At 45.5% G+C, this 21,710-nt stretch overlaps 1 protein-coding gene across 1 annotated transcript; it reads right to left on the bottom strand.

Annotated features, from left to right (window-relative positions):
• Positions 1-234: 234 nt before the first annotated feature.
• On the bottom strand, positions 235-4,504 carry MAGIX (MAGI family member, X-linked). Its single transcript, XM_037824692.1, has 6 exons — positions 4,357-4,504; positions 3,394-3,540; positions 2,066-2,148; positions 1,749-1,988; positions 1,467-1,635; positions 235-739 (listed from the first exon to the last, which is right to left on the bottom strand). Exons 1-6 carry the CDS (start codon positions 4,403-4,405, stop codon positions 435-437), a joined length of 993 nt encoding a protein of 330 aa, XP_037680620.1. The 5' UTR covers positions 4,406-4,504; the 3' UTR covers positions 235-434.
• Positions 4,505-21,710: the final 17,206 nt, after the last annotated feature.

The raw sequence follows: 21,710 nt of genomic DNA, 5'->3' as shown, positions 1-21,710 counted from the left end.
GTTGGAGAAGAGAACAGGAGTGGGGACAGAGCACGCCCGGTGGGGGGCTGGCAGCATTAAAAAACAAACAAACAAACAAAAAAAACCGTCTGGAGGCATGGAACAAACAGCACAAAGTAAGCTTGTTGTTGGTTACGAAAAGAGGCCAGCCTCGAAACCGGATCGACACACTCCCTTCTTTACTGGGTGGACCAGGCAGCCCCACCCCGCCCAAAGCACCTGGCAAGTCAGGATTGGATCGAACCATTTTATTGCTTCCCCCGCCCGGGACACTAAGCTTAGGGCTGGTCAGTCAGGGAGGGCCGTACCACTGACGCCGGGAGGGGAGAGCGGGCTGGTCAGTGGCTCTCCCAGAGATGCTAGGGCGCGGCAGGTGGGGCACGCCTGACCGGGATGGGCCGTCCCAAGTGAGCACAGAGCCGTCTGATGCATGCTTAGTGACTACGCCTACCGGCTGCCATCTCCAGAGCTAGCCGGGAGCCCCCGGGGACCCCCAGGGCCCGCGAGAGACGTTCCTCGCTCGGCACCAGCCAGGGTCCTGGGGAACCCGAGCTCTGGTCGTCCAGGTCCTCTGTGCGGTGCTCAGGAGGAACAGCAGCGCCTTCGGTAGCCGCCTCTTGGCTGGGCTTGGGGCTGCCCCGGGTCTTGGATGTCGTCTGGGACCCGGGGTACTGAAGTGGGGAAGCGCTGGCGCTGCAAGACTTCGTCACCTTCGGCCCCCCAGGATCTATGCTGCCATCTAGGGATGGCGGAACTGCGGGTTAGATTGGGCAGGGGTGGGGATGCGGAGAGCAGGGCCCTTGGTCAAGGGCGGAAGACCCCAGGGGCTGTGGGAGACACGGACCCTGCCCCTTAGAGAAGTCTCCCTTCAAGGTCCGAACACGCCGTTCATGGACTGATGCCACCCCTGGTGACCCCAGACACCTCCTCTACAGAAATCCCTCTCCTCCGGGATTCAGGACACACCCCTGAAGAATCACTTCCCACAACCCCCAAAGGAAAGCAAACCTCTACCAATGACCTCAGGACCCTCAATTTTCCCCTCGCTTACCTCTCCTTCCTCCACTCCCAACCTTTTCCCGTGTCAACCCCTCATCTTTGTGAACTAGACACCTACCCTCTAGAATCCCACACCTCCCCTCCCCGCTGAGACCGACTATGCCTTCTCCGGGGACTTGGACCCTTCCTCCTGAACACCCGCTTTTACCCCAAACACCTTCCCACTTCTCCCTTCCCAGTACCTCCAAAGCCTCCCCTCGGAAACTCACCTATACTTCTATCCTGGGACCCTGCTCCCCCTCCCCCCTTTTGAGAATACCATGACCCCTTCCCACAGACATCAAATCCCCGACCCTCACCTGGGAGATCACTATCCACTCCCCACCCAGGACCCCAGCCCCTCCACTTTGCAACCCTCTCTTTTCTCTCACAGATCCCGGACCCCTCTCCCCTGGGACACCAGCCACCTCCTTTTCCAGGCCCTTCCATCCTCTCCGGCTTGCCGGGGTGGGTCTCATGCGGTCTGCGGACCACGAGGTGGAGGCGGGGGCCGCCAGCCCGGATCCGCTCCACGATTTGGGCGTGAGTGAGGCCGTGCGTGGGCTCCCCATTGATATGAAGCACGAGGTTGCCGGCCTGCAAGAGCGCGAGGCGAGGGGTGTCATAGGGAGAGGGAACTCTGGAGGGCAGTCCAGCATAGGGTGGGGCCGGGGATAGCACCCACGAATGAAGGGCGCCCCGGGGCTCACCTGCAAACGACCGCAGCGCTGTGCTGGCCCCTCTTCCAGTAGCCCACGCACTGCCAGCGGAGCATCCCCAGCCACAACATCTCGGCCCCCACTGAAGGAGAGGCCGAAGCCTTCAGAACCACGGATCAGCTCCACACAGAACCGACCAGAGGCCTGGGACGGCTTCGAAGCACAACGTGCCTCATCCTGGGTCACTATGGGTGGCACCTTACTCCTACTCAGGGTCTCTGACCGATGATGCTGGAGAAAGGAGATGGGGGCTCATAGGTTGCAGGTCCCGGAGGCTGGTGGTCTCAAAAAAGAGGATGGGGTGCTACCTGGGTCTGGTGTCCTACAAGAGGTGCATGAGGCAGACGACTGTCCGTGACCTCGATGTCCGCAGATTCCAGCAAGCTGACAGCTGAGGAAGAAGAGGAGGCTGAGGGGGCCCTTGGGGGAACTCTGTGGAAACTATCTGGAGCTTGCCCCCTGAGTTAACATTCTAGCCTCAACTCTTTAATAGTATTCAAGGCCTCACCTGGCAAACGCACATACACGCCATGTCCACCCAAAGAAATATCTAGGATCAGCCCTCAAGTGATCATACAGGCTCTGCCCCAATGAATAACTGTCTGGATTACATTACGGTCCATTCTTTGCGTTCTACAGTTTTATGGGTTTTAAATGTTTTTTATTCCGGTAACACATGTACACTGTAAAATTTCCCATTTCAACCACTCTCAAGTATTCAAATTGGTGATGTTAATTACATTCACAATATTGTGTTGTCATCACCATTACCAAACTTTTCCATCACTCCAAACAGAAACTCTATACAGTTTAAGCCTTAACTCCCCATCCCCCACCCTGCCACTGCCCCTGGTAGCCGGCATGCTAATTATGTCATAGACATGAGATCATACAATATTTGTCCTTTTGTGCCTGGCTTATTTCACTCAACTGACGTCTTCAAGACTCATCCATGTTGTAGCATGTATGAGAACTTCATTCCTTTCTAGGGCTGAAAATTATTCCACTGTGTGTATATCAACCCCACCTCTTAAATAATAATCCCAGCCCAGGGCCATGTGAATAATCAAACTGCCCGCTTCTAAAACACTCCAAGACCATCCCCTCAAATAACACCCTTAGGTCCACCTGGAAGCGTGATAATCCATGGTTCCCAAACATTCCAGGCCCCGCCCTCTGAACCTCAAACTATTCATAACATTTCAAGCCCCGTCGCATCCTTAACCAGCATTCCACGCCCACCTCTTAATTACCTCCTCACCGCAATAACTCTCCAGACCCCGCCTCCTCTAAAAATCACATTCCAAGACCCGCTGACGAAAATAACTATCCAGCCCCCCAACCCTCAACAAATCTTCTGGCATTGCCTACTGGAATAACCCTGCTGGCCACACCTCCTATACTAACATTCTAGGATAACACCGGGTCCCGCCCCTCATCGGATACGCCAGGTCCTGCGCCCGGGTTCACCATCCTAGCCCCACCTCACCACCACCCCCACCACCCCCCCCCCCTTAATTTACACCCGCTTGGCCTGGTCCAGGGCTGTACCTGACAATCCGGGTCCTACCGCCTCCAGCACACCCAGTCCCCCTTAGACCCCGCCCCCACGGAGGGCAACTCCCCCGTCACTCACCCTCCTTGGGGCGCAGGCGCAATGAGGCGCCGGCCCAGCGCACCAGCGCCGCCACATCGGCTGCAGCTCGGGCCGCCAGGGGGCGCGCGTCCAGCCGCGCCAGGAGCTGACGGGCACTGGGGCCTGCGCGCGGGGGCACGCCGGGGCCTGCGCGGGTGAGGGAGACAGGTCAGCGCCCACCCTGAGCCTCGGCGAACCCCCATGCTTCCAGACGTCCGAAGACCTAGAAATGTCCCTCGACAAACTGGAGACCCCCGACCACTCCGTCGATAGTTCCAGAGGTCACCAACTGCCCCTCAACGTCTTCCGCGACCCCCGACCATCCCGGCTATGCCCGTGGTCCTCCACCCGCCCCACAGTATCCCTGGAGACAGCCGTTTTGCTGCAATATTCCTGGACATCTCCACCACCGAATGAATACCTCTGGAGATCCCCGACTGCTCCCCAATTCCCCGAGACTCCAAACTCACCCCACTCAATATCTCCGGAGACCCTGAGGTCCCCCAGATATCCCGAGAGAACACGGTCGGCCTCCGTAACCGCGCGACCCCCGATTCTGCCTCCAAATATCCTGGGGAAACCCAGCCACCCTGCACAAATCCCCTCGGTGACCCCGTTTCCCCAGATATTCCCCGGAACAAGTTTCCCCCTCCACAGAGGCCCCGAGCTACTCCCCAAACCCACATTAACCCCAGATCCTAATTGCCCAGATGTCCCCAGTGACCCTGGGCAACCCCGTCCCCGCCTGTCTCCCAGGAGACTCCAGAGACACCCAGGATCTGGGTGCGCCCTCCCCCCTCGGAGTGGGGATGGGTAGGGGGTCTGCAGCCCTGCCCTGGTCGCTGGGCCCCTGCACGCCGCCGCTTGGGCTCGGAAACTGCTGTGCTTTGCAACCTGCTGGAAGAAAGAGGCGGGGCGAGGCGCGGGCAGGGAATGCGCTCCCTCCCCTCCTCTCCCGGGTACCTCCTCTGCTCCCTCTAGGGTCCGCAGCGCCCCCTGCGCGCTGCTCCATGGCCAGGAGACGGCCGGGTGGGTGCAGGGTCGCCAGCGACGCAGTTCGAGCGCCGGGGCGCGCTCACCTGGCGACCCGCCCCGGCCTAGACGCGGCTGAGACCGGCCGATCCCGGGCCCGGCGCCCAGTCCAGCGCGGTGACCTACCTGGCGGCCAGCAAGGAGGCCTGGCTGTGCGAGCCCGCACGTGCGCTCCGCCTCGCTCGGCCTCAGGCGCTCCCTCTGTTTACTGAGGACCCGGGGCTGGGCTCCTCTTTCCACCGACGGCATGTTCTTATCCCACTCCTATAAGTGAAAGAGGAGGTGGGCCCTGGAGAAGTAAGGGCCCGGCCCAAGGTCTAACAACTAAAAATGGAGATACAGAATCAGAACCCAAATTTGCCAGGGAATTCTGCCAGCCTCCAACAGAGCTTTGCACGTAGTAGGCGCTCCGTCAGTTTGCAGTGAATCTTTGCCTAAGAGGGTCCCTATGGGGAAACGGAAGGGTATGGTGGGGCTGGGGTGAGGCACGCCCCTGGAGCCTGTGGGGACGCGGGAGGGTTTGGGTCGTGAGCCTTATGGGGTTGGGGGACTCAGGAAATGGGGAAAGCAGGTTCCCTGAAGAGTGGGGGGAGGTGGAAGCCTGGACTAGAGAAGGCTTGGAAGACCCTGGGGTGGTATAGGACACTGGCCATGGGAAGGGAGGAGGAGGCCCTATCTAAGTTTGAAGGTTTGAAAAAGGGGGTCTGGAGACTTTGACCCCAAGGGGGGAGCCCTTGGGCAGACTGCTGCTGTAGTGGAAGGAGGAATGGGGTTGCAGTGAAAGAGGGCCTGGGACTGCTACTTTGCAGAGGAGGAAACTGAGGGTCAGAGGGGCTCAGAGATTTGCCTAGTCAGGCAACCTGGCTGACTGCCCTGCAGCCAACCAACAATAGAGCTGATCTCAAGCAGCTTACCTCTGAGCGCTCACCTGGTCCATAGCTGTTTCACTAAGGGCTGTGGACACACTTGATGGTATGATCTCTCTTCCATGAAATAACTAGAACATAAAAATTCATAGCGATAGAACGTATATTACAGGTTGGGAGAGAGTAGTGAGTTAATGCTTAATGAGTGCAGTTTCTGTTTGCAGAGAACAAAAATTTTGGCAGTGGATGGTGATGATAGCACAACATTGTGAATATGATTAATACCACTGAATTATACACTTGAAAGTGATTAAAATAGGAAATGGGGTTAAAATGTTGTATGTAAGTTACCACATTAAAATTTTTTTAAAAGAAGGAAAACAGGCAGTGATTCTTCCCCTAATGAAGTTAACAGTTTGATAGGGGAGAATGTCAGTAAACAAAAATCAGAAAAGGTAAGTAGGAAAAAAAATAGCAGGTAATAAGCATCCAGGTGCCAATTCTTGAATTTTTAGCCTTAAAATTTAGGTCTTGACTAAAAGCTAAAGGGTCAAAGCAGGGAAACTTGCAAAGAGGGCACTGCAGAAGCCCCACCCCCTTCCCATTTACTTACAGGTGCCCTTCCTGGATTGGTTTGTTGATTATATATTTATTCACTTACATAAATGTCTCACAAAAGGCTATCCCCACCTTCAGGGACCTTGAAGTGGCTCAGCACTCAAGGAAGGCAGGTCCTACGGGCCTTGATAGAGGAGGATGGGGGTAGCAGTTAAATGATACCCCGAGCTCCAGATCCTCCTGGGAGACAGGGAATGCTGAGAGTAACTTGGGTCAGCAGGAATCGGTAATACAGTCGGTGGCTTCAGGACCAGTCATTGTGGTATATAGGAGTGGCAGATGACAGAGTGGGGGTGGCTTCTTGGGGGGCAGGGGCCCAGTGCCTTCTTCCTGGGCTTGGGGACTCAGATAGTAAACTTTACACACAGAGTAGTCTGCAGTGGAGGACTGACCCACTTCACAGATGGTAACACCGAGTCCAAGGGAGGTGAACAGACACCTCTGAGGTCTCCCAGGGCTAGGATTGCAGCCAAGAGTGGGTTGTGGACAAGGCATTTTCTTCTGCAGCTCCTGCAGAAGACCCAACACCCAGATATTCTTCCCACCAGTCAGTGTTAACATGTGCCTCTCAGTGGAAAGCGGTGAAACATTTGTAGGTATTGAGGATGGCAGCAATCAGGCCAAGCATCTGCAGAGTGGAAAGAGACATGGACATGCCACCTCAGCACCTATCTCCTTCCTTCTGCACCTAGCCATCTGCCCTCAGTTACGGAACCCACCATTCTTCCCCTTGGGCCCTGGAACGGCAATCTCCTGTAATAAGGTGGGCATGCAGAACTCTGGCACAAAGTCAGCTCTACTGAGCTCTACTGAGTGTTTGCTGAATGAGCAAGGGACAGGGGGATCCATTATGAGACTCAGGGGGAGGAGTAAAGACAGAGAACTGCTTCCTACACAGGCAAGATCACGTGCAAAGGCAGGCTGAGGTCACTTCTGCTCTCACTCACGACTTGCTCTTCTATTTCTTTCTCTTCTCTCTGCTTCCAACTTCTTCCTCTCCATGGCTTAGAGTATGGTTGGATTAAGGGGATCCAGGGTCCTCAGAAAGCAGATGGCCCAGACCCCTATAGGATGGAGATGGGTGCCATTGTCTGACTAAGGGGGAGTGGGGCCAGTGTGCGTGTGTGTGCATGTCAGAGGGTTCCAGCTCTCCCAGAATCACAGGGTGAGTCTGAAAGAGACATTAGGCCGAGTGAGTCTTGAGTGTAGAGTCCAGACCAATATTAAAATTTATTTTTTAGTTCATTCTCAATCGACCAACCAGTTTTTCAATAAAAATAGAATTGAATAGCGGGTCATAACATTCAGTTTGGTGGGTCTCGAATAGCAGTATTTTTAAATTGAAATAGAACAGAACAAAACAGAATACAGTAGAGTGGAAAATATCAAAATGAATCACCTATACCTAAGCAGCCTCCCTTTTCCAGTGTTTGATAATCTAAAGGAGGTTTGTGAAATCAGTTTGGCGGTACACCAATGTTCATAGAAGTATTATTCACAATAGCCAAAAGGTGGAAGCAACCGAAGTGTCCATCAACAGATGAATGGTTAAACAAAATATGGTATATACATACAGTGGGATGTTATTTGGATGTAAAAAGGAATGAAGTTCTGATACATGCTACCACATGCATGAAAATTGAAGACATCACCTTAAATGAAAAAAAAAACCAGACAAAAAACGACAGATATTTTATTTCACTTATGTGAATAAACTAGAATATGCAAATTATTGGAGACAGCTCGTTGCTTTCAAATTCTGCCTTCCATCTGACACCAGGACTCAATTTTTTTTATTAAATTCAGTTTTATTGAAATACATTCACACACCATACAATCATCCATGATATACAATCCACTGTCCACAGTATGATAACATAGTTATGCATTCATCACCACAATCTATCTCTGAGCATTTTCCTTACATCAGAAAGAACCAGAACAGGAATAAAAAATAAAAGTAAAAAAAGAATACCCAAATCATCCCCCCATCCCACCCATTTGTCCTTTAGTTTTTATCCCCATTCCTCCACTCATCCATACACTAGATAAAGGGGGTGTGATCCACAAGGTCTTCACAATCACACTGTCACCCCTTGTAATCTACATTATTATGTAATTGCCAGGACTCAATTTTGCCAAATTCTCTGCCACTTTAAAACATGGATCTCCTTTCTTTCAAACATGTTGGGCCGGCTTTTTAAATGGATAAGGAGAAGATTCTGGAAGAATTGTGAGAAGCATTATAGAAAAGGCCTAGACTGCTTTGAAGAGACCGTTGGTAGAAATATGGACTCTAAAGATACTTCCAAGGAGGCCTTAGACGAGCTGGGATACTTCGCTGAGGAGATCTCTAGACTATGTGTGCAGAATGTAGTCTGGCTTCTCCTTGCAGCTTATAGTAAAATGCGACAGGACAGAGATATGCTGAGAAATGAACTCTTGGGTACAAAGAAACCTGAAACTGATAGTTAGGAAAATTCTGGGCTTCCAGAAAGTGAGACCCCAGAGGCTATAGTTCCACGTGAGGATTTAACCAAACATGGAACCTGACTGCCATTTCAGTACAAGCCAGGATTGGAGATGGAGTTATCCAGAAAGAATTTGTTATCCAGAAAGAATTTGTCTGATGGTTTTGACCCCTGTAAACTGCATGCCAAGCCTGCAGAATTTTTGAGAGGTCTGTATAAACGGAACCACTGCAGGTCTGGACTGCAGGGGATGGAGAAGGAAAAAAATTCTTCAAAGACAGAGCCATGAAGATTGATGCCTGGAGTCAAGAGGTCTAGGGTATGGAGAAAGGAGCAGTGCATGCACATGGAAAGAGTGAGTTTGCCCCAGAGGCAGATTGGGGACCTTCCACCCAGATGCTCAGGAAGAGTGCTGCCACCCCAGGCCTCAGAGAGGGTGGAGCATATTCCCCAGGGATTGGGGAGAGCATGGCCACCACCCCACTGTTTTGAAGGGGTTGACCTTGTGCCCTGGAGATGGAAGAGAGTCCAGGGGGGACCCCAATGTTTGAGGAAGGTGGAATTGAGAAGGTGGTCTCCCCAATTTGTTGATATGTTAGAGAGAAAAAGATTACTGTGAAGGCCCTTAGAAAGAGTTGGACTCTTTCTCAAGCCCTAAGGATAAAACATGATTCTATAAATGACTCTCAGACTTTGAAATCTAATGAAGTTTGCCCTATGGGTTTTAGGAATTGTTTTGGTCCTGTGAACCCTGTTTTCCTTTCAATTTCTCCCTAAGGCAATGGGAATGTTTATCCTATGGCAGTAAATAAATTGTTCTAAGTTTCACAGATCCACAGATAGAGTAGAAATTTGCCTTAGGACAGACCATACCTGTAACTGATTTTGATGGGATCTTGTAATTAACTATTGTTACTGAAATTATTTAAGTTTCTGTGATATTGTGATGGAATGAATGTATTTTTGTATATGGAAAGATCATGTCCTTTTGGGGTCCAGAGTGGAATGTGCCAGTTTGGATGTCTTATGTCCCCCAAAATGCCATGCTCTTTAATGCAATCTTGTGGGGGCAGACTATTAGTGTTGATTAGGTTGGAATCTTTGGATTAGGTTGTTTCCATGGAGATGTGACCCACCCAACTGTGGGTAATACCTTTGATTAGATTATTTCCTTGGAGGTGTGGCCCCACCCATTCAGCATGGGTCTTGATTTAATCATTGAAGTCCTAGATAAAAAAACTCACATAAAAGGAGCTTGGTGCTGCAGCTGAAAGATACATTTTGGAGAATACCATTTTGGAACAAAACCTGGGAACAAGCAGAGGCCAGCCATGTGCCCTCCGAGCTAACAGAGGTTTTCTGGACACCAATGGCCTTTCTCCAGTGAAGGTATACTTGTGTTGATTCCTTAAATTGGACATTTTCATGGTCTTCAGATTGTAAATTTGTAACCAAACAAACTCCCTTTATAAAAGCTAATCCGGGAGGCGGGACAAGATGGCGGACTGGTGACCAGCATGTTTTAGTTACTCCTCCAGAAAAGTAGGTAGAAAGCCAGGAACTGCGTGGACTGGACACCACAGAGCAATCTGACTTTGGGCATACTTCATACAATACTCATGAAAACGTGGAACTGCTGAAATCAGTGAAATCTGTAAGTTTTTGTGCCCAGGGGACCCGCACCCCTCCCTGCCAGGCTCAGTCCCATGGGAGGAGGGGCTGTCAGCTCCGGGAAGGAGAAGGGAGAACTGCAGTGGCAGCCCTTATCAGAAACTCATTCTACTGATCCAAACTCCAACCACAGACAGACTGAGACCAGACACTAGAGAATCTGACAGCAGCCAAACCAGCAGAGAGAAGACAGGCATAGAGAAAAAACAACACGAAAAACTCCAAAATAAAAGCAGAGGATTTTTGGAGTTCTGGTGAACATAGAAAGGGGAAGGGCAGAGCTCAGGCCCTGAGGCTCATATGCAAATCCTGAAGAAAAGCTGATCTCTCTGCCCTGTGGAACTTTCCTTAATGGCCCTAATTGCTTTGTCTCTTAGCATTTCAATAACCCATTAGATCTCTGAAGAGGGCCCTTTTTTTTTCTAATCCAATTTTCTTTTTCTAAAACAATTACTCTAAGAAGCCCAATACAGAAAACTTCAAAGACTTGCAATTGGGCAGGTCGAGACAAGAGGAGAACTAAGAGAGCTCTGAGACAAAAGGCAATATCCAGTGGCTGAGAAAATTCACTAAACACTACAACTTCCCAAGAAAAGGGGGTTGTCCGCTCACACCCATCATCCTGGTGGACAGGAAACACTCCTGCCCATCGCCAGCCCCATAGCCCAGAGCTGCCCCAGACAACCCAGTGTGACGGAAGTGCTTCAAATAACAGGTTCACACCACAAAACTGGGCATGGACTTTAGCCTTCCCTGCAACCTCATCTGATTGTCCCAGAGTTGGGAAGGTGGAACAGTGGTGGAATTAACAAAGCCCCATTCAGCCATCATTTCAGGAGACTGGGAGCCTCCCTACACAGCCCAGCAGCCCAGAACTGCCCTGGGGGGACGGCACTCACCTGTGACATAGCACAGCCATCCCTCAACAGAGGACCCGGCGTGCACAGCCTGGAAGAGGGGCTCACTTGCAAGTCTCAGGAGCCATATGCCAATACCAAGGACTTGTGGGTCAGTGGAAGAGACAAACTGTAGCAGGACTGAACTGAAGGATTAGACTATTGCAGCAGCTTTAAAACTCTACGATCACCAGGGAGATTTGATTGTTAGAGCCACCCACCCTTCCCTGACTGCCCAGAAACACACCCCATGTACAGAGCGGGCAACACCAACTACACACGCAAGCTTGGTACACCAATTGGGCCCCACAAGACTCACTCCCCCACTCACCAAAACGGCTAAGCAGGGGAGAACTGGCTTGTGGAGAACAGGTGGCTCGTGGACGCCACCTGCTGGTTAGTTAGAGAAAGTGTACTCCACGAAGCTGTAGATCTGATAAATTAGAGATAAGGACTTCAATTGGTCTACAAATCCTAAAAGAACCCTATCAAGTTCAGCAAATGCCAAGAGGCCAAGAACAACAGAAAATTATAAAGCATATGAAAAAACCAGACGATATGGATAACCCAAGCCCAAGTACCCAAATCAAAAGATCAGAAGAGACACAGCACCTGGAGCAGCTACTTAAAGAACTAAAGATGAACAATGAGACGATAGTACGGGATACAAAGGATATCAAGAAGACTCTAGAGAGCATAAAGAAGACATTGCAAGACTAAATAAAAAAATGGATGATCTGATGGAAATTAAAGAAACTGTCGACCAAATTAAAAAGATTCTGGACACTTATAGTACAAGACTAGAGGAAGTCGAACAACGAATCAGTGACCTGGAAGATGACAGAATGGAAAAATGAAAGCATAAAAGAAAGAGTGGGAAAAAAATTGAAAAAAATTGAAATGGACCTCAGGGATATGATAGATAATATAAAACGTCCTAATATAAGAATCATTGGTGTTCCAGAAGGGGAAGAAAAGGGTAAAGGTCTAGGAAGAGTATTCAAAGAAATTGTTGGGGAAAACTTCCCAAATCTTCTAAACAACATAAATACACAAATCATAAATGCTCAGCGAACTACAAATAGAATACATCCAAATAAAACCCACTCCGAGACATATTCTGATCACACTGTCAAACACGGAAGAGAAGGAGCAAGTTCTGAAAGCAGCAAGAGAAAAGCAATTCACCACATACAAAGGAAACAGCATAAGACTAAGTAGTGATTACTCAGCAGCCACCATGGAGGCGAGAAGGCAGTGGCACGATATATTTAAAATTCTGAGTGAGAAAAATTTCCAGCCAAGAATACTTTATCCAGCAAAGCTCTCCCTCAAATTTGAAGGAGAGCTTAAGTATTTCAGAGACAAACAAATGCTGAGAGAATTTGCTAACAAGAGACCTGCCCTACTGGAGATACTAAAGGGAGCCCTGCAGACAGAGAAACAAAGAAAGGACAGAGAGACTTGGAGAAAGGTTCAGTACTAAAGAGATTCAGTATGGGTACAATAAGGATATTAATAGAGAGAGGGGAAAAATATGACAAACATAAACCAAAGGATAAGATGGCTGATTCAAGAAATGCCTTCACGGTTATAATCTTGATGTAAATGGATTAAACTCCCCAATTAAAAAATACAGATTCGCAGAATGGATCAAAAAAAAATGAACGATCAATATGTTGCATACAAGAGACTCATCTTAGACACAGGGACACAAAGAAATTGAAAGTGAAAGGATGGAAAAAAATATTTCATGCGAGCTACAGCCAAAAGAAAGCAGGTGTAGCAATATTAATCTCCGATAAAATAGACTTTAAATGCAGGGATGTTTTGAGAGACAAAGAAGGGCCACTACATACTAATAAAAGGGGTCAATTCAACAAGAAGAAATAACAATCATAAATGTTTATGCACCCAATCAAGGTGCCACAAAATACATGAGAGAAACACTGGCAAAACTAAAGGAAACAATAATTGTGGGAGACTTCAACACAGCACTCTCTCCTATACATAGATCAACCAGACAGAAGACCAATAAGGAAATTGAAAACCTAAACAATCTGATAAAGGAATTAGATTTAACAGACATATACAGGACATTACATCCCAAAATCACCAGGATACACATACTTTTCTAGTGCTCACGGAACTTTCTCCAGAATAGATCATATGCTGGGACATAAAACAAGCCTCAATAAATTTAAAAAAGATTGAAATTATTCAAAGCACATTCTCTGACCACAATGGAATACAATTAGAAGTCAATAACCATCAGAGACTTAGAAAATTCACAAATACCTGGAGGTTAAACAACACACTCCTAAACAATCAGTGGGTTGAAGAAGAAATAGCAAGAGAAATTGCTAAATATATAGAGAAGAATGAAAATGAGAACACAACATACCAAAACCTATGGGATGCAGCAAAAGCAGTGCTGAGGGAGAAATTTATAGCACTAAATGCATATATTAAAAAGGAAGAAAGAGCCAAAATCAAAGAACTAATGGATCAACTGAAGAAGCTAGAAAATGAACAGCAAACCAATCCTAAACCAAGTACAAGAAAAGAAATAACAAGGATTAAGCAGAAATAAATGACGTAGAGAACAAAAAAACAATAGAGAGGATAAATATCACCAAAAGTTGGTTCTTGAGAAGATCAACAAGATTGACAAGCCCCTAGCTAGACTGACAAAATCAAAAAGAGAGAAGAACCCATATAAACAAAATAATGAATGATAAAGGTGACATAACTGCAGATCCTGAAGAAATTAAAAAAATTATAAGAGGATACTATGAACAACTGTATGGCAACAACTGGATAATGTAGAGGAAATGGACAATTTCCTGGAAACATATGACACCCTAGACTTGACCAGAGAAGAAATAGAAGACCTCAACCAACCCATCACAAGCAAAGAGATCCAATCAGTCATCAAAAATCTTCCCACAAATAAATGCCCAGGGCCAGATGGCTTCACAGGGGAATTCTACCAAACTTTCCAGAAAGAACTGACACCAATCTTACTCAAACTCTTTCAAAACATTGAAGAAAATGGAACACTACCTAACTCATTTTATGAAGCTAACGTCAACCTAATACCAAACCAGGCAAAGATGCTACAAAAAAGGAAAATTACCAGCCAATCTCCCTAATGACATAGATGCAAAAATCCTCAACAAAATACTTGCAAATCAATACAAAGACACATTAAAAAAAATCATACACCATGACCAAGTGGGGTTCATTCCAGGCATGCAAGGATGGTTCAACAGAAGGAAATCAATCAATGTATTACAACACATTAACAAGACAAAGGGAAAAATCAAAATGATCATCTCAATAGATGCTGAAAAAGCATTTGACAAAATCCAACATCCGTTTTTGATAAAACACTTCAAAAGGTAGGAATTGAAGGAAACTTCCTCAATATGATAAAGAGCATATATGAAAAACCCACAGCCAGCATAGTACTCAATGGTGAGAGACTGAAAGCCTTCCCCCCTAAGATCAGGAACAAGACAATGATGCCCGCTGTCACCACTGTTATTCAACATTGTGCTAGAAGTTCTAGCCAGGGCAATCTGGAAGACAAAGAAATAAAAGGCATCCAAATTGGAAAAGAAGAAGTAAAACTGTCATTGTTTGCAGATGATATGATCTTATATCTAGAAAACCCTGAGAAATCGACGATACAGCTACTAGAGCTAATAAACAAATTTAGCAAAGTAGCAGGATACAAGATTAATGCACATAAGTCAGTAATGTTTCTATATGCTAGAAATGAACAACCTGAAGAGACACTCAAGAAAAGATACCATTTTCAATAGCAACTAAAAAAATCAAGTACCTAGGAATAAACTTAACCAAAGATGTAAAAGACCTATACAAAGAAAACTACATAACTCTACTAAAAGAAATAGAAGGGGACCTTAAAAGATGGAAAAATATTCCATGTTCATGGATAGGAAGACTAAATGTCATTAAGATGTCAATTCTACCGAAACTCATCTACAGATTCAATGCAATCCCAATCAAAATTCCAACAACCTACTTTGCAGACCTGGAAAAGCTAGTTATCAATTTATTTGGAAAGGGAAGATGCCTCGAATTGCTAAAAAAGAAAAACGAAGTGGGAGGACTTACACTGCCTGACTTTGAAGCTTATTATAAAGCCACAGTTGTCAAAACAGCATGGTACTGGCACAAGGATAGACATATAGATCAATGGAATTGAATTGAGAATTCAGAGATAGACCCTCAGAACTATGGCCAACTGATCTTTGATAAGGCCCCCAAAGTCACTGAAGTGAGTCATAATGGTCTATTCAACAAATGGGGCTGGGAGAGTTGGATATCCATATCCAAAAGAATGAAAGAGGACCCCTACCTCACCCCCTACACAAAAATTAACTCAAAATGGACGAAAGATCTCAATATAAAAGAAAGTACCATAAAACTCCTAGAAGATAATGTAGGAAAACATCTTCAATACCTTGTATTAGGTGGCGACTTCCTAGACTTTACACCCAAAGCACAAGCAACAAAAGAAAAAATAGATAAATGGGAACTCCTCAAGCTTAGAAGTTTCTGCACCTCAAAGGAATTTCTCAAAAAGGTAAAGAGGCAGCCAACTCAATGGGAAAAAATTTTTGGAAACCATGTATCTGACAAAAGACTGATATCTTGCCTATACAAAGAAATCCTACAACTCAATGACAGTAGTACAGACAGCCCAATTATAAAATGGGCAAAAGATATGAAAAGACAGTTCTCTGAAGAGGAAATACAAATGGCCAAGAAACACAAGAAAATTGTTCAGCTTCACTAGCTATTGGAGAGATGCAAATTAAGAACACAATGAGATACCATCTCACACCGATTAGAATGGCTGCCATTAAACAAACAGGAAACTACAATGCTGGAGGGGATGTAGAGAAATTGGAACTCTCATTCATTGTTTGTGGGACTGTATAATGGTTCAGCCACTCTGGAAGTCAGTCTGGCATTTCCTTAGAAAACTAGATATAGAGTTACCATTCGATCCAGCGATTGCACTTCTCGGTATATACCCGGAAGTTCGGAAGCAGTGACACGAACAGATATCTGCACGCCAGTGTTCATAGCAGCATCATTCACAATTGCCAGAGATGGAAACAACCCAAATGTCCTTCATCAGTTGAGTGGATAAATAAAATGTGGCATATACACATGATGGAATACTACATGGCAGTAAGAAGGAACAATCTCGTGAAACATATGACAACATGGATGAACCTTGAAGACATAATGCTGAGCGAAATAAGCCAGGCACAGAAAGAGAAATATTATATGCTACCACTAATGTGAACTTTGAAAAATGTAAACAAATGGTTTATAATGTAGAATGTAGGGGAACTAGCAATAGAGAGCAATTAAGGAAGTGGGAACAATAATCCAAGAAGAACAGATAAGCTATTTAGTGTTCTGGGGATGCCCAGGATGACTATGGTCTGTTAATTTCTGATGGATATAGTAGGAACAAGTTCACAGAAATGTTGCTATATTAGGTAACTTTCTTGGGGTAAAGTAGGAACAGTTGAAAGTTAAGCAGTTATCTTAGGTTAGTTGTCTCTTTCTTACTCCCTTGTTATGGTCTCTTTGAAATGTTCTTTTATTGTATGTTTTTTTTTTAATTTTTTTTCATACACTTGATTTAAAAAAGAAAACAAGGAAAAAAATATGTAGTGCCTCCTTGAGGAGCCTGTGGAGAATGCAGGGGTATTCGCCTACCCCACCTCCATGGTTGCTAACATGACCACAGACATAGGGGACTGGTGGTTTGATGGGTTGAGCCCTCTACCTTAAGTTTTACCCTTGGGAAGACGGTTTGCTGCAAAAGGAGAGGCTAGGCCTCCCTATATTTGTGCCTAAGAGTCTCCTCCTGAATGCCTCTTTGTTGCTCGATGTGGCCCTCTCTCTCTGGCTAAGCCAACTTGAAAGGTGAAATCACTGCCCTCCCTCTACGTGGGATCAGACACCCAGGGGAGTGAATCTCCCTGGCAACGTGGAATATGACTCCCGGGGAGGAATGTAGACCCGGCATCGTGGACGGAGAACATCTTCTTGACCAAAAGGGGGATGTGAAAGGAAATGAAATAAGCTTCACTGGCAGAGAGATTCCAAAACGAGCCGAGAGATCACTCTGTGGGCACTCTTACGCACACTTTAGACAACCCTTTTAGGTTCTAAAGAATTGGGGTAGCTGGTGGTGGATACCTGAAACTATCAAACTACAACCCAGAACCCATGAATCTCAAAGACAATTGTATAAAAATGTAGCTTATGAGGGGTGACAATGGGATTGGGAAAGCCATAAGGACCACACCTCCATTTTGTCTAGTTTATGGATGGATGAGCAGAGAAATAGGAGAAGGAAACAAACAGATAAAGGTACCCAGTGTTCTTTTTTATTTCAATTGCTCTTTTTCACTTTAAGTATTATCTTGTTATTTTTGTGTGTGTGCTAATGAAGGTGTCAGGGATTGATTTAGGTGATGAATGTACAACTATGTAATGGTACTGTGAACAATCGAATGTATGATTTGTTTTGTATGACTGCGTGGTATGTGAATATATCTCAATAAAATGAAGATTAAAAAAAAAGCTAATCCATTTATGGTATTTTGCATAAAGGCAGCATTACCAATCTGGAACAGTGATTGAAATGGGAAATTTTATGTTGTATGTATGTTACCACATTTTTTTAAAAAAGCAGGTTGGTAGGTCTCAACTGATCGTTTTAAAAAATAAGCCTTTTTTTTTTATTAAATTCAGTTTTATTGAAATACATTCACACACCATACAATCATCCATGGTGTACAATCCACTGTCCACAGTAAAAAATAAGCCTTTTTAATGAGGTATAATTCACTAACTTTAAAAATGAAAATAGAATACATTAGACCCATTCAGTGGGTCATGAAATCAGTTTAATAGGTCTTGATAAAAAGTTTTTAATAAAATGTAAATAAATGGAGTGAAATAGAAATGATCAGAATGCATTCTCTATAGGAAGAGTGATTTTTATTTTCTGAACTTTTGCTTCAGTTATGTGTGTGTATGTGTGTGTGTTTACTGAAGGGTGATGTAAAGTATTTGTTTCCTCACACACACAGGAAAGAGCAAACACTGTGGGGGGGGGGGGATGGGGACTCTTCACTTTGCATGATTTTTCAGTAAATATACAGCTGCTCCTAAAAAATGGGAAAACAAACAGACAAAAAAGAAACAGTATTTTTAGTCTCTTAATTTAAGGAGTCAAAGGCCTACAACTAGATAGCAGAAATTACAGTTTCATCCACCAGATGGGGAAAAAGTATTTCCTACTCTGAGTTCCTGTCCCCAAGCTTTGAACGCCCTGATTAAATCTACTCTTTTTCAATTCTCCCCACCACCCTACCATTTGGCTCATGAATAATGAAAGCTCTGAGAAGGTAAGTCACTTGTCTAAGATCTCACAACAGAGGGAGGAAGGGGGGCTACCCATTTCCTGAGCTTCCCTGCTCCTTCCCTGGCCACTGCAGAGGTAGGGGCTCTTAACCCAGCCACATTCTCCGCAGTGCTGTTGAGCCAGGAAAGCTTGGTGATGGAAATGATCAACAGCAGAAGACCAATGAAGGCCTAGAGGAAATCCTGGGAGGGAGGCGCCAGAGGGAAGAGGAGGCATGAAGACCAGCAGATGCTCCCGAGAACTAAGGTCAGGAGTGGGGAGACCCATATCCTTCTCTCCATACACCACCCCGTGCAAGACAGCTCCCAGCTCAATCTTGCCCAGCCTCCGGGTATTCCCTCCACTCATGCTCCAGGTCCACTCAATGAACTTGGCCTTGATGTGAACATTGAGAAGACACAACAAAGACCTGTTTGTCTACCGCCAGCCCCAAGAAATCTTCCATGTACGATGCACAGTAGCTGATGAAGATTGGGAAGCACATCACCTGGGCAGGCAGGTGCATGGGTGAACAGAGAGGGGGATTAGGAAGGAGATGACCTGGGGGAGGCCGAGGGAGACCCATGGCCTGATATAGCCCAGTGCTCAAATGTGGAAATGAGAAGGGACCCAGCAGAATTCAGCCTATATACTTGGATGGGGCCCAGGCTGAAATATCTACGAGAGGTGAAGATAAAAAGGGGTTTAAATCCAGGAAAGCTGGCTGTGAAACTGCTAGGCTTAAATCAGGGGGACACTGGCCTAAATCAAAGAATGGGTGTGTGGCCAAGATGGAGATGGCCAAAATACATTAATATGGGCAGAACTGGGAAAGAGGTTGGCTTAAATCCCTAAATGAAGAGGGTGTTTAAGAGGGAGATGGTTTTAAATTCTAGAGTGTGTCAGGGTTTACAAGGACATTGGCTTAAACACCTTCGTGGGGCGTTGCTATGAGAGTTATGCAGGAATGGTATGGGGCTAAAACAGGTATTGTCTTAAATCATGAATATGGTGAACCTAAGAGGGTTAATTGGCTTAAAATCATGAGTGGGGTAGGCCTAAAAGGATTTTGGCATAAATTCATGAATGCTGTTGGTCTAAAAAGAGGATTGGCCCAGACATCTGATAATAATCAATATTAATTATGTTGGGGTGGGATTAAGAGAGGATTGGTATATGAATGTCAATATTAGTGCATACAGCAACTGTTTTAAAAAAAGCTGAAAAAGAGCCCAGACTTCAATTAGAGATACGAATGAAGCAGATCTGGTTAAGTGTAGGGCAAATAGGGCCAAAGGGTAAAAGTCAAAACCGACTGTATTTTGAAACTTCAACTTCCATGTGAGACCAAGGGAAGAGATGTTTATTTGGTGCAGGATCTATATTTTCTAAACAATATAACTTCTACAGTCAGTTTGTTCAAGCATCATAATTACATGGAACTTTGAATAAGAAGTGAGATCTGGTAGGTTTGTATAGGTTAGTGTGAAATGGTGACACATCCCAAAGTAATTTGGGTGGAGAATAAAAATATATATGCAGGGCCCCCCTGAGGAGCTGTGGGAAAATGCGGAAGTGTTGGACTTCCTCACCTGGATTGTTGCTGGATGTTCTCACAAACACTGAGGACTGATGGCTTGGTATGCTGAGCCCTCTGTCTTGGGGCTTGCCCTTATAATGCTTGTTACTGCAAAGAGAGGCTAAATCTGCTTATAATTGTGCCTAAGAGTCTCCCTGAGTGCCTCTTTGTTGCTCAGATGTGGCCCTCTCTCTCTAGCTAAGCCACCTTGGCGGGTAACCTCGCTGCCCTCCCCACTACGTGGGACCTGACTCCCAGAGGTGTAAATCTCCCTAGAAATGCAGGATATGACTTCTGGGGATGAATCTGGACCTGGCATCACGGGATTGAGAACATCTTCTAGACCAAAAAAATCCTAGCAGGGTGAACTGGTTTGGATATATTATACCCCCCCAGAAAAAGCCATATTCTTTAATGCAATCTTGTGGGGGCAGATTGATTAGTATTTTTGATTAGGGTGTGACCTCTTGACTGAATGTTCCCATTCTGGGTAGGTCTTGATTAGTTTACTGGAGTCCTTTAAAGGAGCTCACAGAGAGAGCAGAGAGATGAAAACACCCCAGTCATGCCAAGCCAGGAGACCCAGATGCATGCTGATGCTGAGATGCTAGCCCAGAGTCTGCTCCGGACATGCCAAGAAAGGGCAAAATGCCACAAGAGCTGCTGAGAGACACTTTTGGAGAGAAGCTTGGGAGCTGACAGAGATGCTGCTGATGCTTAGAGATGCTTGGAGACGCAGACCAAAGGACATTTGGAGATGCTAAGCTAAGAGAGACCCAGAGACATTTTTGGAGAAAGCCATTTTGAAATGCAACCCAGGAGCAAAGGACTAGCAGATGCCAGCCATGTTCCTTCCCAGCTGACAGAGGTGTTCCAGATACCATCAGCCATTCTTCAGTGAAGGTATCCTCTTGTTGATGCCTTAGTTTAGACACTTTTATGGCCTCAGGACTGTAAATTTGTAACCAAATAACCCCCCTTTATAAAAGCCAATCCATTTCTGGTGTTTTGAATAACAGCAGCATTAGCAAACCAGAACACAGGGTTTGTTGTTGTTGTTGTGGAAATTGAGAAATAGATTCTAAAATTCATATGGAATGCAAAGAACAAAACAACTTTGAAATGGAAGAAAGTTAGTGAACTTACTGTATCTAACTTCAAGATTTATTATTAAAAACTACAGTAATCAAGACAATGTAGTACTGGTGACAAAATAGACAAGCAGATCAATGGAAAAGAATAAAAAGTCCACAAATAGATTCACACATATATGGGCAAATGACTTTCAACAAAAGGGCAAAGATATTTCAGTGGAGAAAGGAGAGTTTTTTCAATGAATGGTGTTGGAACAATTGGACGTCCCTATGCAAAACAAACAAGCAAACAAAATTTGGAACATACTTTGCTCTATATAAAATGACTAATTCAAAATACATCATAAGCCAAAATGCAAAACTTAAAACCATAAGATTTCTGGAAGAAAGCATGGTAGAAAATCTTTGTAACCTTGGCTTAGGCAAAGATTTCTTAGGACGTCAAAGGAACAAATATACAAATTGAACTTCATCCAAACAAAGAAAAACTCCTGTTCTTCAAAAAGCATTGCAAATCACTTACCTTATAAAGTGTTTGAATCTAGAATATATAAAGAGCTTTCAAAATTCAATAAGAAAACAGCCCAATTAAAAAAAACAGGCAAAAGCCCAAACTTTA

Source organism: Choloepus didactylus (genome assembly GCF_015220235.1).
Source record: "Choloepus didactylus isolate mChoDid1 chromosome Y unlocalized genomic scaffold, mChoDid1.pri SUPER_Y_unloc1, whole genome shotgun sequence".
NCBI lineage: Eukaryota > Metazoa > Chordata > Mammalia > Pilosa > Megalonychidae > Choloepus > Choloepus didactylus.
The sequence above is the reverse complement of the archived record's forward strand: the minus strand, read 5'-3'. Positions and strand labels throughout refer to the sequence as shown.

Coding starts and splice junctions, on each gene's coding strand:
- MAGIX (XM_037824692.1), bottom strand. CDS start 4,405: ATGGAGCAGCGCGCAGGGGGCGCTGCGGACCCTAGAGGGAGCAGAGGA. Junction 1,989..2,065: donor TTGTAGGACACCAGACCCAG/GTAGCACCCCAT, acceptor TCCTTTCTCCAG/CATCATCGGTCAGAGACCCT. Junction 1,636..1,748: donor AGCGCTGCGGTCGTTTGCAG/GTGAGCCCCGGG, acceptor GCGCTCTTGCAG/GCCGGCAACCTCGTGCTTCA.